General features: G+C 39.3%; 1 protein-coding gene across 2 annotated transcripts; it reads left to right on the top strand.

Moving 5' to 3' along the window:
• The first annotated feature begins 828 nt into the window (after positions 1–828).
• Positions 829–14253, top strand: fam131c (family with sequence similarity 131 member C). 2 transcript variants are annotated; one of them, XM_069694100.1, is made up of 6 exons: positions 829–1098; positions 2773–2834; positions 5150–5234; positions 10982–11212; positions 11468–11557; positions 13636–14253. In XM_069694100.1, exons 1-6 carry the CDS (start codon positions 1068–1070, stop codon positions 13902–13904), a joined length of 768 nt encoding a protein of 255 aa, XP_069550201.1. In that variant the 5' UTR covers positions 829–1067; the 3' UTR covers positions 13905–14253. The 2 variants fall into 2 exon arrangements, with proteins under 2 accessions (XP_069550201.1, XP_069550200.1); XM_069694099.1 differs by having other exon boundaries at positions 13633–14253.
• Positions 14254–15817: the final 1564 nt, after the last annotated feature.

Genomic DNA, 15817 nt, shown 5'->3' with positions numbered 1-15817 from the left:
GACAGTCCTTGAACTACTTCACAAGTCCTAACGAGTCCATTAAAGGCCAAACAAGTTGAGGAACTCTGATATTTTGTTCAAAATCTCATTTTTAAAGCCTGTTTTTCCAGTGATGTCCAATGTTTTCAATGCAAGATCTAGATATATAAAGTTGGAGAGTGGCAAATGGCCTAAAAACAAGGACTATATTCTAATATGTATTGAATATAAACTGTGCAGTGATAGTGAATAGTAGTACACTGTTTATTGTGAGCAGTGAATGCACATCATTGTGTATAAAGCAAGGTGTTGTATTGTTTGCCTTGACTGAAACAGATCTCAGCTGAAAGTTGCAATAATGCCAGGACAGATTAATATTTGATGTCATAATTATTTTGAAGAATTTCTGAATTCTTTTATGTCAGGTATTAAAATCAGTTTAATTTTGGATTCCATATTAAAAGCATGTGTTGTATTGGAAACTGTATTAGATACAAATTTAAATCATACTAAGCCCCGCTGTAGAATCATATATCTACTCAGCTCTAACTCGAATATGTTTTAAATACACGCCAACACATATGAGCATCCAACATCAACAAGCTCTGTCAGTAAGTCCTCCGAGATCCACAGAGAGAGTGTGATGTGTACAGTGGGATGATGAGGAAGAATAGAGTGGGAGGAGAATAGAAGAAATGGAGGGGAGGGGATTCAAAATCATCAGCAAACCAGCATACATGCTTTCTCCCCATTTCCTCTCTCTCTTTGCCCCCCCCCCCTTCCTCACACACACACACTTTTTCTATGTCGCTCTCTCACCTCTCCTCTCCTGTACAGAGAATTCAGCCAATGCATCAGATTACAGCTCATCTGGTTCGCTCTCACTTTCCCCCTCTTCGCATCAGTTTCTCACTTCTCTCTGCTCCTCTGCTGGCTGATACTTCTCCCACTGCTGCTGCGTCTTCTTCTTCTTCTTCCCTTTCTTCTTCACCCCCCCTTTTTTCTCTTCCTCTCTTTCACTCGCTCCTCATCCTCCTCATCCTCAATCCGCCATGGTGAACAGATAACCGGCCGGCCGTCCTTAGACCATGGGTTCCTGCCTCTGCAAAGGTCACAAAGGTCAGTGCCACGAGTCCACCTGTTTGTGCTTCCACATCTGTGTGCATGTTTGAGGGTTGTTGACAGCAGCCAAAAATCAGTCGGGGAGCAGAAGCATTTCAGAAAATTACATCATGTGTTTGAGAGACAGCTGTATGTGAGAGCTCAGAAAATCATAGCAAATGCTTGATAATATCATCCTGCAGTTGTATACAGGCACGGCTCAGATATATCCCTGAGGTATCAGCAGCAGAGATGGAGGGTAAAACCACCTGAATCACCTTTGTTTTAGATGTCAATCCATCATAGGAATAATTAGTGTGAAACTGTTGTACAAAGCTAATTCTTACAAAAAAACTTTCTTATTTTCATCTGCTCTCTCGAAGCTGTTGTGAATCTGTGGTGATTTCTTTAGTAATTGGACTCGGAGGCAGGAGGTTGATGATGAAGATTGTACGGATCAGTGGAGGACAACAGAGGCTTTAGGATGTGACGGCTTCATCTGATTCTCATCTCCAACTTGTCATGACTTGAAGATGTGACTTGGCTCATAATAATCTCTCTCATATGTGCTGTCTGTCACTGCAGTGGTGGGAAATAAGTTAGTGTGTGTTGCATCTGAAAAGCTGTCTGGATAAAACAACACTGCCTCAGCTGGATGACGGGACTTCTTTCAGGAAGAACACAAGTCATTTCTGCTGTCAAAACAAAAGATAAGAACTTGATTTGATTCCTCCAAACAACAACCTACTTGTTGTTTTGTCAGTAGATGACATTTACTGCCGTAGTCCGTATTTTCAGCCTGAGTGTGCAGTGCAGCCTGAAAATATTCTGTGAGACAAAGTCTGCTTTTGTTCAGGAAAGGCCCCTTTTAAGAAGGTGGGAGGTATTGAGAGCAGCACTTTCAAGCTGGGAAGAAAGAGAGAAGGCAACTGTGAGGCGCCAGACAAACAGATAAGAGATCAGTGGGAGAGAGTGTGTGTGTGTGTGTGTGTGTGTGTGTGTGTGTGTGTGTGTGTGTGTGTGTGTGTGTGTGTGTGTGTGTGTGTGTGTGTGTGTGTGTGTGTGTGTGTGTGTGCATGAGAGAGTGAGTCAGGGTGGGATTCAACCCCACAAGGACAACAGACTGGTCCAGGACTCGTGATAGGGTTTCTTGACCTGCTAATAGCTTCTGATGAGGCCGGAGATCAAACACAGCCCTGGGGCACCGGTGTGCGCTGGCGACCGGGACTTAAGTAAATCGAAGGGCATCACTCGCCTCCTGTTGCTGTAGCGTTTCCATAGCGACAGCCAATTGTCTTGACGACACCTCCTTTAGGAAACCCCGAGCATATTTCTATTCCCGTGTGTGCTTGTGTGTGTCCACTGACCTTTCTAATGATGTTAATTCTCTATTGTTCTGACCTGCTCTTCATTTCCTCTTGTCATTCATAAGAGCCTCATCGTCATCAATTATAAAGCAAATCGGCAGATTGTGGCCCGCTCCAAAGCTAAATATGCAGAGCAGCTTCAGTTAAATGACTCTAATAGGATTCGATGCTCTCTCTCTCTCATCCATTATCTGTGAGCCTCGCTTGACCACTGGCCGTTACACCCAACTGGTTTGGAAGACCATGATCCCATAAACGCATAAACATACTGACATATATATGTATACACTGTAAATCAGCAGTGTTTGTGTGTGATTACCCACAGAGCTCCACCTCCCCGTAACAACTCTGCAGCAGACTGAGGAGGGTCAGCCGTCCTCTGTCAAGGCAAGTAGAAACCATCAATGTTACCTTCTGGCCTGATTTTGACCTTTTCAGCATCGACCTTCCTTTTGTAGTCTGAAAACAACATGTGTTGACTTTTAGGTTAAAGGTTAGCGAGAAAACAGCATTTACTGGAAGTATCTTCAGCCAAATGGTGGCAATGGTGTTTCATTTTGTTTAATATACTTTTTATATTACATATACAGGACATACTGGATGAATATTTGTTCTCAAATTTGGGTGGACTTTAACTTCAACTTCAACTTTAATGTCAATCCACCGTATGACATACAGACATACAGAGATCGAAATATTGTTTCTCACAGTCCCACGGTGTGCAAAATAAAAAGATAAAACAAGAAAAGTATAAATATGTAACAATAAAAAAACAATAAAACAGACAACAGCCACAGTGACACTTAACTGCAGTATATATAAATACAATGTAGTGCAAATACGGGTCCAAAGTGCAAAAGTTCAGACTTTATGGGGCGAGGGGGAGAGAGGGGAGAGAGTTCAGCATCCTGACAGCCTCACGGATGAAGCTGCTCCTCAGTCTGGAGGAGCTGCACGAAGGCTGCGGTACCTCCTTCCCAGAAGGCAGGAGGCCGAAGAGGCTGTGTGAGGGATGGGTTGAGTCTCCCACCATGCTGACTGCTTTGAGGGTAAGGCCGGGTGTCGGAGATGTCCAGGATGGGGAGGAGTGCGGAACCAATGATCCTACCAGCTGCCTTCACTGTGCGCTGCAGGGTGTTTCGGTTGGAGGCTGTGCAGCTCCCGAACCACACAGTGCTGGTCAGGATGCTCTCCACGGTGTCTCGGTAGAAGGAGCACAAGATGGGTGCTGGGGCTCCTGCTCTCTTTAATTTGCGGAGGAAGTAGAGGCGCCGCTGGGCTGCTTAAATGTTTACTGGCACACAGTTCTGCTGATTAAATAAGAGTAAAATAAGAATTTATTTTAATAAAGGCTTTTACTGGCTTTCCCTTCAAGATTATCTGGAATTATTATAACAGAAAAAACTACGATCAGATTTTGTTTTTAGTTTAGTTGATTATCTGCCTATCATATGTTTGTCAACTAAGAGCAGCTCCTTTTTATGTTTAGCTTTACTTTCACACATGTTCGGTCTGCTCCTACAAAACTATCTGTCACTTTGTCCATGTGGAAATCTTTAACCACGAAGATTAACAAACTGGCAGCATCTGTGGATAGTTAATCTCGACATCTGCTATTGACATGAATGACATCCGACTTTACTAATTCTCAAATATCACAGCACATTTTGTTCTGCTGCTTTGGGGATTTGTTTTACTTTCTTTTTTTTTTTTTTAACTTCATCTTTACTTCTACTCTGTTTTGCCACAGTGTAATGTCATCAAGCTCAAGTACAACCTTCACTTTTTCAGTGTCTCCATCAGTACTGGGACTGAAACTGTCACATACTGTCATTTGTAAATATTTTAAAGTAAGTAGAGAAAAGATTTAAAGTTACATTTACAGCCAGACATTTTATATTTTGTATTTGTATATACCTTTTAAAGCATTACATATTAGACAAATTATCACTTTGCCAAACAATGTCCTTAAACGATTATTTAATTATACTGATTATGTAACAACTGTAAAACTTTATTAAAGAATAAAGGGTTTGATACATTTGAGTGCATTTTTATCATCTGTAAAACTTAAACTGGACTAATCTCCAACTGTTTGAACTGGAACCATCCAACTAACATATAAGCATGTTTCATGCTTTTAATCCCATTTTGTTTGCACTGTCAAGGCATTATTCTAAGATCAAAAAACCAAGAGAGATCTATTTGAAAAGTCTATTCTCTTTTCATACTGATTGCAGCTACTTGAGGGTGTAAACAGCAGACAGGTTTAAAATATCCCCTTTTGTTTGCAGCTCATTCAGACTGGGTGTGAATGCTGCAGGATTTCTGGCTGATATTGTTATTATCACCTCTTTCCTTGAAGAAGAAAAAAAAGTGGGAAAAGTGTGGGTTGAGTCATTAGGCATAGGAAATGATTGCTAGAGGAGGATGTATGTGAATCTCCTGGTGCGTGTATGTGTTTGTGTCTACATTGTGTGCTGTTCTTTTGTGCAGAAACCTCATCACTCTGATTCTGGTGATTTTTAAGGTTCAGATAAAGAGTTAGCAGCCACTCTTTCAGAGGAAATCCATTTAAACCTAAAAGAAACATCATAAATGTGCTGGCGACAAACTAAAATGTGGCTGTTTTCTTTGTTCACACTGGAAATATAAACTCACATGAATGACAAAGATCCTTCCTCCTGTGCGTCACACTGCAGGATGGCCAGAATCCCTCCAACGGCAGCGTGGCAGATAAATCCAGCCGCTATGACATCGGCGAGCTGGCCACATCCTCTTTGATAGGTGAGACACACATTCACATGGAAACAAGCATGTTTACTTCATGTTGTGTTTAGTTCACGGTGTGTTTCATTATGAATCCAACATTTGAGACTGGGGGGAAAAAAACAACCTCGGAAACTGTGTTTGTGTCCCATGGGGATGAGTAATGTGAGGACATTCATTGACATAATGCATTCCCTCGCCCCAGACCCCAACCATAATCTAAATCTAATTTTAATCATAACTCTAAAACCAAGTCTTAACCAAGCGGCAACCAACTGTGATGTCACCCATTGGTTTGTGAATGACTGTTATGAAGCCTCGAGTTCAGATTTTGACCGTCGCCATCTTTAGAATAACCAGCGATACCGGATTGGAAACCTGCCGATACTACGTCCCACCCACCGATAGCCATAACCTGACTGCACCACAGGCCTGTCAAACAAACAGACACATCCCCAAAAACAGTGCTTTTTGAAGGTTATTTTCTAATTAATGATGGGGTTTTGGAGCCAACCTCTAGTGGCACTCTGTGGTATTACAGCCTCATTGCATTTTTCAGACCCAGAAGTTACGTCCACTCATATACAGTCAATGGTCTTAACCCTCAAACAGCCCTTTGAAGAACTGTGACAAAATTAGGACTGGCCAAAATGTCTTCACGTTGTCACAATGTCCCCACTCCGATGGTTGAAAACTAGAACAGGTCCTCACAAAGATGGTTGTACAGGTCGGCGGTTGTACGGCCATCTTTGTGGAGGCATTCAATTCGATAATGCAATTACGCTAATCTTAACCATTACACCTAAATGCCTGACCCCAATCCTAACCAAGATCTCATTCTAATCTTAACACTAAAACTAAGTTTTAACCCTCAAACTGCCCTTAAAAAGGTGTGAAAAGTGAAGACAAGCCAATAAGTCATCACTATGTCAACACATCCTCACTACGATGGTCTAAAACAAGCCTGTTCCTCACATAGACAGTTGCGCGCACACACACACACACACACACACACACACACACACACACACACACACACACACACACACACACACACACACACACACACACACACACACACACACACACACACACACACACACACACACACACACACACACACACACACACACACACACACACACACACACACACACACGTCCTTCTTCCATTTGATTTTCTTCTCCATCTTTAACTTCCTGCTCTCCTCGTGTCGGTGCCTCCTCCTCATTTTCATCCCCTTTTCTGTCTCCTGTCTCTCTCTGCCTCATGTCGACTGCTTCCCCCTCTCTGCTGGAGGTTCATTATCTCAGTTAATGTGTTATGCCTTGCTGAACTTTTCCAAGTGAAAGCTCCTTTATTACGCTGACAGTATAATTATGAAAGCCATGAAAACCTCATGAATATGTTAAACAAATACAGACATTCAGGCAGATGGCAGAGAGGCAGACACCTCCTCCGGGAGTGACAGATTTGATCTAATAAAAAAAAATAAAAAAAAGCTTTATAACATTTACTCTGTCCTAATCAGATGTCAATCATCAACTAAATTGGCGATGCAAATTAAGTAGACTTGGAGCTGACATCCTAACTGCTCAAATCAGATCATACTGTGCAAGCTCAAATATTATTTTACAAGTGTAATTATATTTGGAATAATATAATACAGACATGGCTGTTTTTATTCCTCTTGTGTGATGTTCTTTGATAGATGCATTAGGCAGATATTATTCAGTAATGTTATCAGTAAAAGGACAAAGCCCCGTTAGCAGACCTAAAAAAAATTAAAACATTTATTTGGCTGCATAATTGCAGAAGTGTTGGACTGAAAAGTATGTTGTTTTTTTTTTAAACACATTAAGTTTTTTTTTATTCATACAGAAAAATGGAACTAAAAATGCAGCAGAGTATATCTGAGGGTATTATTGAAAATGATGGTCATTAAAATCCATTTTATTTATTACTATTGGAGAAAGAAGGTTCTGAGTTTATTTTATCGATACCTGTTTATATAACAAATTATCTTGCATACAAAGTTAACAGATGCAGGAATTTTTTGTGGAACCAACAAATATTTTCTAATTTCGAGTTAAAACAGTTTAAATGTTTGAGTTCTTCTGACCTGAAGTCTTTTGACTTGATGAGTTCGCTCAGCTCATTGAAGTAGTTTCTAATGAAGCCTCAATTAACAGGCTTCTTTTAAACATGCATTTTTTTTCCCAAACCAAAATCTCCTCAGTTTTTTAGTTTAAAGAAAACTTTCATTAAGAAACGTGCTGCATATTTCTTTATTGCTGTTTCTTCTTGGGGTATTGATCAGAAATTACCAGAAAATATCAGACATTTTTTTGTGTCATTATCTAAATTCACTCCTTTTGATGAGTGTTCGGGTGGTTCTTCTGAAAATGAGTCCATAATTATTGAGATATTAGGCCTCAAACAGAAGTATGTTTTGGGGCATGTCTGGTTTGATTTACATGCCTGGGATGCAGTCAGGCTGTCAGGCAATCATAGTGTCCTCGGGTTCACGGTGTTCAGATCTATGAGTCATATATGCATGTTAATATGCTGTGAAGGCTCACAGGGCTGAGAGCAGAGCTTATTCAATTGTGGTTTCATGGTGATAATTAACTCTGGGAAAACAAACTATACCATTTGCAATCATTAGACTTCAAAATCCCACATTGTTTTAATCCAAGTTGCTTTTTCTTTTGGTATCACTGTCACCACCATAAATTTGATTTGCTGTGGTTCTGTTTATTAGTTTGGTCTACCACTGCTTGAAATAAACAGTAACTGGCAAATTACAGAAATGACCAGTTTTATCTCCTTGTTATGACTAGATGTTTTTTTGAGAATTATTCCCATGTCGGCTGGTATGCATCTGCAGGTTTCATTACCTTCCCTGTCTGTTCATCTGCTTGTGTTTGCTCATGTGCTCTGTAATCTCCAACATACAGCAGGGAGTCCTGCTTCACATACTGAAATATAGGTCTATTTTTATAAAGGGACTTACTCCTGACTGAGTCTGGTTATGAAAGTTGTAACCCCCTGTTTATCATAGCAACATGATAAACAAGTTTGAGATACCATTTCTTAAAAGAAAGCTCAGATGACGTGTTGACAGACTTGTTGCCTTAGAAATGTCATGGCTGAACTTGTCATATCTGGTTTCTCTTTGAGTTAATAACAGTAGTTATTTTAAAGATTCAGTGGGTCGGATTTAGGGGAATTTTTTTGGCAGATATGGGATATATAATAATGTTTTCATTACGGTACAACCTGAAACTAAGAGTTGTTTTTTTTAAAATTTTGGTATGACTGGTTATTTGCTTCCACACCCACTTATAAAAAACACTTGCTTGGGGTTCATTAATATATGTTTATTTGTGACATTACACAGTGGGGCACTGTAAAAAGTTTGTTTGAATGGTTAATTTTCATGAGTAAGTTGGGGGAGGATTAATTTTACGCTGTTCTTGATTGATATAATCAGTATGGAACAAATTACTATGAATAATGTGAAAGCGGGTTTGCTTATCGTGGTGAGCCAATGGAGAATTAATATCCAAATCAGTAGTTAACAAAGGCTGTACAGTTGACTTTAGTGTCTTTTCTAAAATCAACTAACTATCTATCTATCTATCTATCTATCTATCTATCTATCTATCTATCTATCTATCTATCTATCTATCTATCTATCTATCTAACTATCTATCTATCTATCTATCTATCTATCTATCTATCTATCTATCTATCTATCTATCTATCTATCTATCTATCTATCTATCTATCTATCTATCTATCTATCTATCTATCTATCTATCTATCTATCTATCTATCTATCTATCTATCTATCTATCTATCTATCTATCTATCTATCTATCTATCTATCTATCTATCTATCTATCTATCTATCTATCTATCTATCTATCTATCTATCTATCTATCTATCTATCTATCTATCTATCTATCTATCTATCTATCTATCCTTCAGTGCACAATAATAACTAAAGCGGACTCAGACAAGTATATCAACATTTTTGTCAACTTTTGTCTTATCGGGACTGTGTCAACTGCAAAGTAAGGGAACAATGTTCAAAAATACTTTTGTGAAAAGAAAAATAATGACAATAAAAGTGAGGGAGAAAATAAGATTTAGAAAAAGCCCTTGAAGTTCATGCAGGTTTAAGTTTTATACAAATCTAATCATGCAAACTCATGAAAATGTTTTAGTTTTGTTCATACATAGGCTATGCATATGTGACATTTTGGATTCAAGTATTTTATGCTGAAATATAATGCTGGGCCTGCATAGAAACATGCATAGCAGCCAGGAGCTCAGTGTGTATCAACCTCCTGAGGATCTGGCAGCACCTGAAATGCTGTTTCTTAACTGCATTGTATAAATTAACAGACATGGTGACCAACTGTGTTCTTGAAACACATTAAACACATTATAGTTCTGCAAGGAGCTTTGTCAGCCAGTGATTTGGTCTTTTCCACAATGCAGTGCGGACAATATGCACAAAATACCCCATTTGAAAAACAAGTGGGATTTTCCTGCTGTGTGCACATAACCAAACATAGCTTCCTCTCACCACCAACAGTCAGCCAGAACAGAGTCGTCACAGTGTGAACACAGGGTGAGACAGTCGTGGTGTCACAACAACACAGAAAAAGAGTCACCGGGTGCTGAGTTTAAAAGAAATGACATCATTGTCATGTTTTTCTCAGTTGGAATGAACGCACCACACTTTTATTTCTCACTACCGATTCCTCTGTTTGAACTATTCCTCCTTCTATTTCTATTTCATGTTTTTCTAATCCCTACGCTTGCTACCCTTCCTTTGTCTGACATTTTTCTACTTTTTTTCCCCATAATTTCTTACCTTAACCTTTTATCCTCTGTCTCTGTTTTGACCTTTTCAACATTTCCTTTTTTGGTCATTTTACATCTATTTAATTTTCCTGTCCTGCAACATGACCTACTGTCAATTTCACTTCTTTTTAAAGACCTCTCAACGTTCCTGTCTCCTGTGATTAAATGAAATGAGGGCTTCTTTGTGGTTTTGGCTAGTGAGTCCACCGGTAATGAATAACACATTAATGCAGAGATACAAGAACAGTGTGACTCATAGATACTGCTTAAGTCCATTTAGGGCAACATTTGGAGACCTGATGTGACTTGTACATAATTTCCTTGTGACTATTTTCGTACCAGACACTTAAAAACAGCAACAATATTTAACTAGAGGCTGAACAACTAAATAAGACCACTTTTTCTGTTGTGCATTAATGTGTCACTTAAAAATCTATATCTTAATGTATGTGCAGTGTCAAAAAAGAAGTTAATCATAATAATATATATAATTGTCTTGATATCATGTGGTTGTCTGGCGAATAGAGCTCCACACAGTGCTGTAAAAGAGCTGCAAATTAAAAACAAGAATATGCAATTCTGTAAAAAGAAATCCTCTTCTATGAAGGCAGCAGTAGAAATGCTTCTTTTCATGGTTATGCAACAATTTAATCTCAAATACAACCATCTCATGATAGTTTATCTTTCCCTTATGTCCTTTTAGATTTCAACCACCATATCCTCCTATCTCCTCTACTATACTCCAACTTTATCTGCACTAAACTTTCAGAAATTACCCTCTTTTTACCTCTTTTACCACACATACTGTAAATCTAATTTATTTCAGCCTTTATCAAATCCATTTTTATCATTTTTTTCTCGTTCTACTCTTTTTTTTTTTTAGGTCTGGTGGCCACTATAAAGGAGCACATCACCAAGCCGACGGCCATGGCCCAAGGGCGGGTCGCCCACCTGATTGAGTGGAAGGGTTGGGGTGGGTGCGGTGAAGCTGGGAGAGGTGGGGCCTGGGGTAAAGGAGGTGGTAGGTGGGGGGGCATTGGGGCTGAGCTGCACGAGGATGAACAGTTCTACTCCCAAATGACGGATGAGATCAAGGAAGCTCGCTTTGCTGCAGGTGAGACAGTTTCAGAAAAACAAGCTGTGGTCAGTAGAGATGAAGCACTGCTCTGATCCCTCTGACACGTTTTTTTGTGTGATTGGCTTGTTCAGAGGGAGCGCCTACAAAAATCAATAATCCCCAGCACTTTCCATGACTGACTCAAATCTAGCGCACTTATTTGATTCCCTGTTGGTAACCCTGGTGGAAAACAACAGGGGAATCGATTCCTGAGAAGAGCAACATAAAATGTGTTTGCCTTTTGTCTTTCAGGTGTAGCAGAGCAGTTTGCCCTGGCCGAGGCAGCCATGGATGTATGGTCCATGAACGATAACTCTGAGCAGCCATCCACCAGTTTACAAGGTTGGTGAGCATTGGAACTTTTAGTCTTTATTTTCATTAAAATCTTCTTTACTGCAAACTTTGCCAATCCAATGTATCTGAATATAAAAGAAACAAAAGACATTTCTTCTGTAACAGTCTGTCTGGGTTCGGCTGATTGTTATCTGAAAATCATTTTTTACTTCGAAAACTTTTCCTTTATGTTGATAAAAAAAAATGTAGAGAAAAGAGACATAACAAATAAAAGAGTCAATTCAGTGGTTAATGCTAGCAAAGCATAAGAGCATATTAATGCTAGTAAGCCAACATGCTATTATTATGCTCAATAAAACAGATGTAGTGACATGTGTCTGAAAATCAAGGTAACTGAACCCTAGAATCCAAATTTAATGCCAGTTTGGTACATGCACATCTTTATTCATACTCCATGTACTGTAAATGACACTTGCAATTGCTAACACAGCCAGTCAACAAAAAAAGCTTGCAAGTCCTTCCTTTCATTCCTTCCTTTTCCATGGTTCACCCTTCATCAAACATAAAGTGAACGCAGCACAGTAAGTACAGCTGAAGCCTAGTGCAGCTTCGACAGATGTAAATTTAACATGGAGTTGAACCAGACCAGCTCAGTTTGAAACTCTGAAATGGGCTGCGTACAGAAGAGATATTCCAACGTATCATTTCCTCAGGTCCTCATATTCTTTGCCCCACTTGTGATAAAGCATAGGAAATTTCTCTTTCCATTTCATTTTGATCCAAAAATTATGTTTTCTGGTTTGCAGCAATATATTGAAATTACAGGACCACAAAGGCTATTATTTTTTATTTCTTTATTTCCATCCAGTACACACATTACTTGAAATACAGTGATAGCCTACTGCCATTTACTGCCATCATGACTAGCCACACTTCTTATCTGCCCAAAAAGGTAAACAGAAGATTAAATAGAAATAGTTTAAATAGATTTAAAATGTCCGGTTTTTTTTTGTCCTTGTTTTGTCCTTTATACAAAACAAAACTTGACCAGTATTAAGTCCTTGATTATCTCTTTTTAAAATTTTATTTACTTTGTTATATGTATTTTGTATGCCTCTGTGCCAAGTTTGAAGAGCATTTACTGATGTTGTTTGTGAGATATATTTGTGTATCATGTCTGTCCATCCCATACTCGTGAACGTGATGTCTCACAAATGGCAGGGGGAAATTTGGCATAAACATTTACTTCGTCCCAAGGATGAACTAATTCAATTTTGGAAGTCAAAGGTTAAAAGTCAATGTCACTGTGACCTCATTTTTTATCATTTAAGTAAAGGCAGTATCTCCTGAAGGCCTTAACAGATGTATTGTCAAATTTTCAACAAATCTTTACTTGGACTCATGAACTGATTCGATTTCGGTGGCCAAAGTTCAAAGGTCACAAATTAAAAAAAAACCTGAAACTGACTAAATAATCTCTCTTAAAGGAAACTTAACAAACTGAGAAAAGATTTTTATCGAAATCAACTGCAACTGTTCTTGTTGCTCACTTTAGTAGCTCTCTGCAGTGTAAATCCTCACGAGGCTACATAGTACTATTACTCTCTTTCACAAATGTAGTGTGATCCCTTCATGGTCACATACTGAGATATTATGAGTTTTATTTTAACTACTAGTGGACAGTTATTATATGTAATTTTGATAAAGCCTGATTGCTAATTGACATCTGTGTGGACTAAACAACTACTGTGCATAAAATCTTGTATTCTTCAGCCATGTAATGCAAATGAAGCTCCAGTTTTGAAGGGGAATTCAGTGTTTGCCATCGAATAAAGCTTCTTCCACTACGCCCTCATGAATTTATATGTATTTTCAAAATAAATATCTTTCACATGTGATTTGCAGTCCTATGTAATCCAAAACAGCTGCTACATGCTGTGCAGCAGCTCATTGAGAGCACTGGCATCTTTTTTTGATTCAACACAAACACTGTGTGTGTATCTCCAGTTTAATAAACCAGTGTTTAGACATTTTAAAATCACTACAACTTGAGACAAGCTGCCACTATTTGTATTTCAAATCATGTTTTCATTGTTTTGAGTGAAACTATCCTCCCTCCTCAGCAGCCCACAGCCACTTCCTGTCTCAGTTCCTGCTCGATGGTGGAAGTGTCGGAGTCCCTCAGCACATGTACAGCATTCACGCCCAGACGTATGGCAGCAGTACTGCAGCCAACGCAGTCCCTCCACCTCTGGCCAACTCAGTCTCTCCGACGCCCAACCCTCAGCAGGACAGACACCATCCGTTTGTGGGCAGAAACATTGTGACTGCAGAAGCTACCGTCCGACACGTCGACAGCAGCTCGCTCTCCGAGGATGATGTTTTCTACAACTAAGCTTGGAAAGAAAAAAAAAATAAGCCTCCAATCTTGATGGCAATCTTTGAAATAAGCCTAAAATAGAGGACTCGAGTCTTAACCACCAGCAATCTGTGAGATAGCTTAAGGGGCAACTCTGGAAAAATGTACGAGCCTGGTCTTCAACTACAAAGACTCCAGATAGTCTTTTCTCTTTGGTTGAGGCATATACTTTTGTGAATGTACATAGTTCAACTGTTACATTTCATTTTGTATTCAATGTACATTAAATACTTTCATATTATATGTAGAACTGAACTGTGCAGAGTTAAATGACACTAGTGTAGCTATTTTGTGATAAAACATGGGTTTTATTATATGTGCTGTATACGGCTGTCTTGTGTTTTGGATCCCTTTTCCTAACATGCGAAGAAGAATTTGGTTCAGGGACAAAAACATGAAGTCAAACCTTGAGAAAAGATATCAACGAAACATTTGAATTGTGTCTCCTTTAAGATTTCTCATCTGAATCTAGAGAGAAGAAGAAAGAAGAAAGTGCACATCCAATTATCTGGCTGCATCTCAACTGTGATTAGCTCTAATTCACACTTTTGTGTCTGAGAGACACAGGTGCAGGGGAGCGAGGAGAGAAAAGACCAGCGTAGGAAAACAGAGAGGGAGAAGGACACATGCTCAGCATGCATGTGGTTGCTGTGCATTTAGACATGTATGTCAGCAAGCCTGTGCGTTTGAGAGTGAGAGATGGTCGGAGAATAGAGGTGTTAATGCTACCTGTCATGGTGTTCACACAAATTGAAGCTGTGTGTTGTGTTTGTTTCCCCTTTAGTGAATTCAGCGCTGCTCTGAATAGTGTTCAGAATGTGAATGAAACACAACAAAAGACTGCAATGAAGGCTTGTATAATCACATCCATCATCTAAAGCCTTCAAGAGAACAACAATGAACCAACATGAAGTCAATTTATAACAACAGGGCCTGTAGTTTCTTTCCTATAAGAAGAAAATCTGACACAAAAGTGAAAGATAATAGTATAAAAGTGGATAGTTATTCTGTGTTAAAATGAACAATATTCCGAAGCGTCTGAAAGCAGCAGGCAGCAAATAAACAGGAACTGAAACTGCTTCTCAGAAGCCAGATTCGATTTAATTTACAGCTCCACAGCCCTCGGTCTAACAATAACGAGATGGAAAGAAGCAACAGCTGGGTTTCCGAACAGACTCGGTCTGAGACATTTTCCTCCCAGCTACTTCATTTTGAGCACACATTTGCTGTGAGTACAGGTGTTTACATCCACACTAATCAGATTAGCCATCACTCAAATTACCTGACTTCACATGGGTGAGCAGCAAAATTGTGCTTGAATTGAGATGATCATTTTGTATTTGTTGCATGAACATCTGAAAGGCTCCACTTACAGTACCCTTCATCAGAATTTAAAGGACTTGTGTGTATAATTCAGGGGGATCTATTGGCAGAAATGGAAAATATAATTCATAACTATGTTTTTATCATTAGTGTGTAATCATCTTAAGCTAGGAATTGGTGTGTTTTCCTTCCTTTAGAGTGAGACCATTGGGCTCTATTTTTGTACCCACTGCAGGGCAGACGTAGCGAGTTGCAATTTTCGTGGATCATAGTGAACCAATCAACAATCATAGTGAGATGGGCAGAACGGCACAACGGGGGTGAGTCAGTAAAGATGTGCTGGATTGTGCCTCACGCCTCCACCAGGTCTCATTGCAGCTGTTTTCCTCAACATCATTCCAGCACCTGCTTTCACTATATTGAACTGCATTTCATTAATGGCAGTATTTGGGATCTATAAGACACAGGTTTCACAGGTCTCATTAAACCGCTTCCTACACTGGGCACTAGTTCTCATAATACAAAGGGAAGAGGCATTTATAATACTGACTCTTCCCAAGCCAATT

Source organism: Brachyistius frenatus, unplaced genomic scaffold (assembly GCF_029030835.1).
Source record: "Brachyistius frenatus isolate BFR_SWC_R1_liver_20210118 unplaced genomic scaffold, ASM2903083v1 Contig_16, whole genome shotgun sequence".
Taxonomy (NCBI): Eukaryota; Metazoa; Chordata; class Actinopteri; family Embiotocidae; genus Brachyistius; species Brachyistius frenatus.
This window is presented reverse-complemented; position numbering and strand designations above follow the sequence as displayed.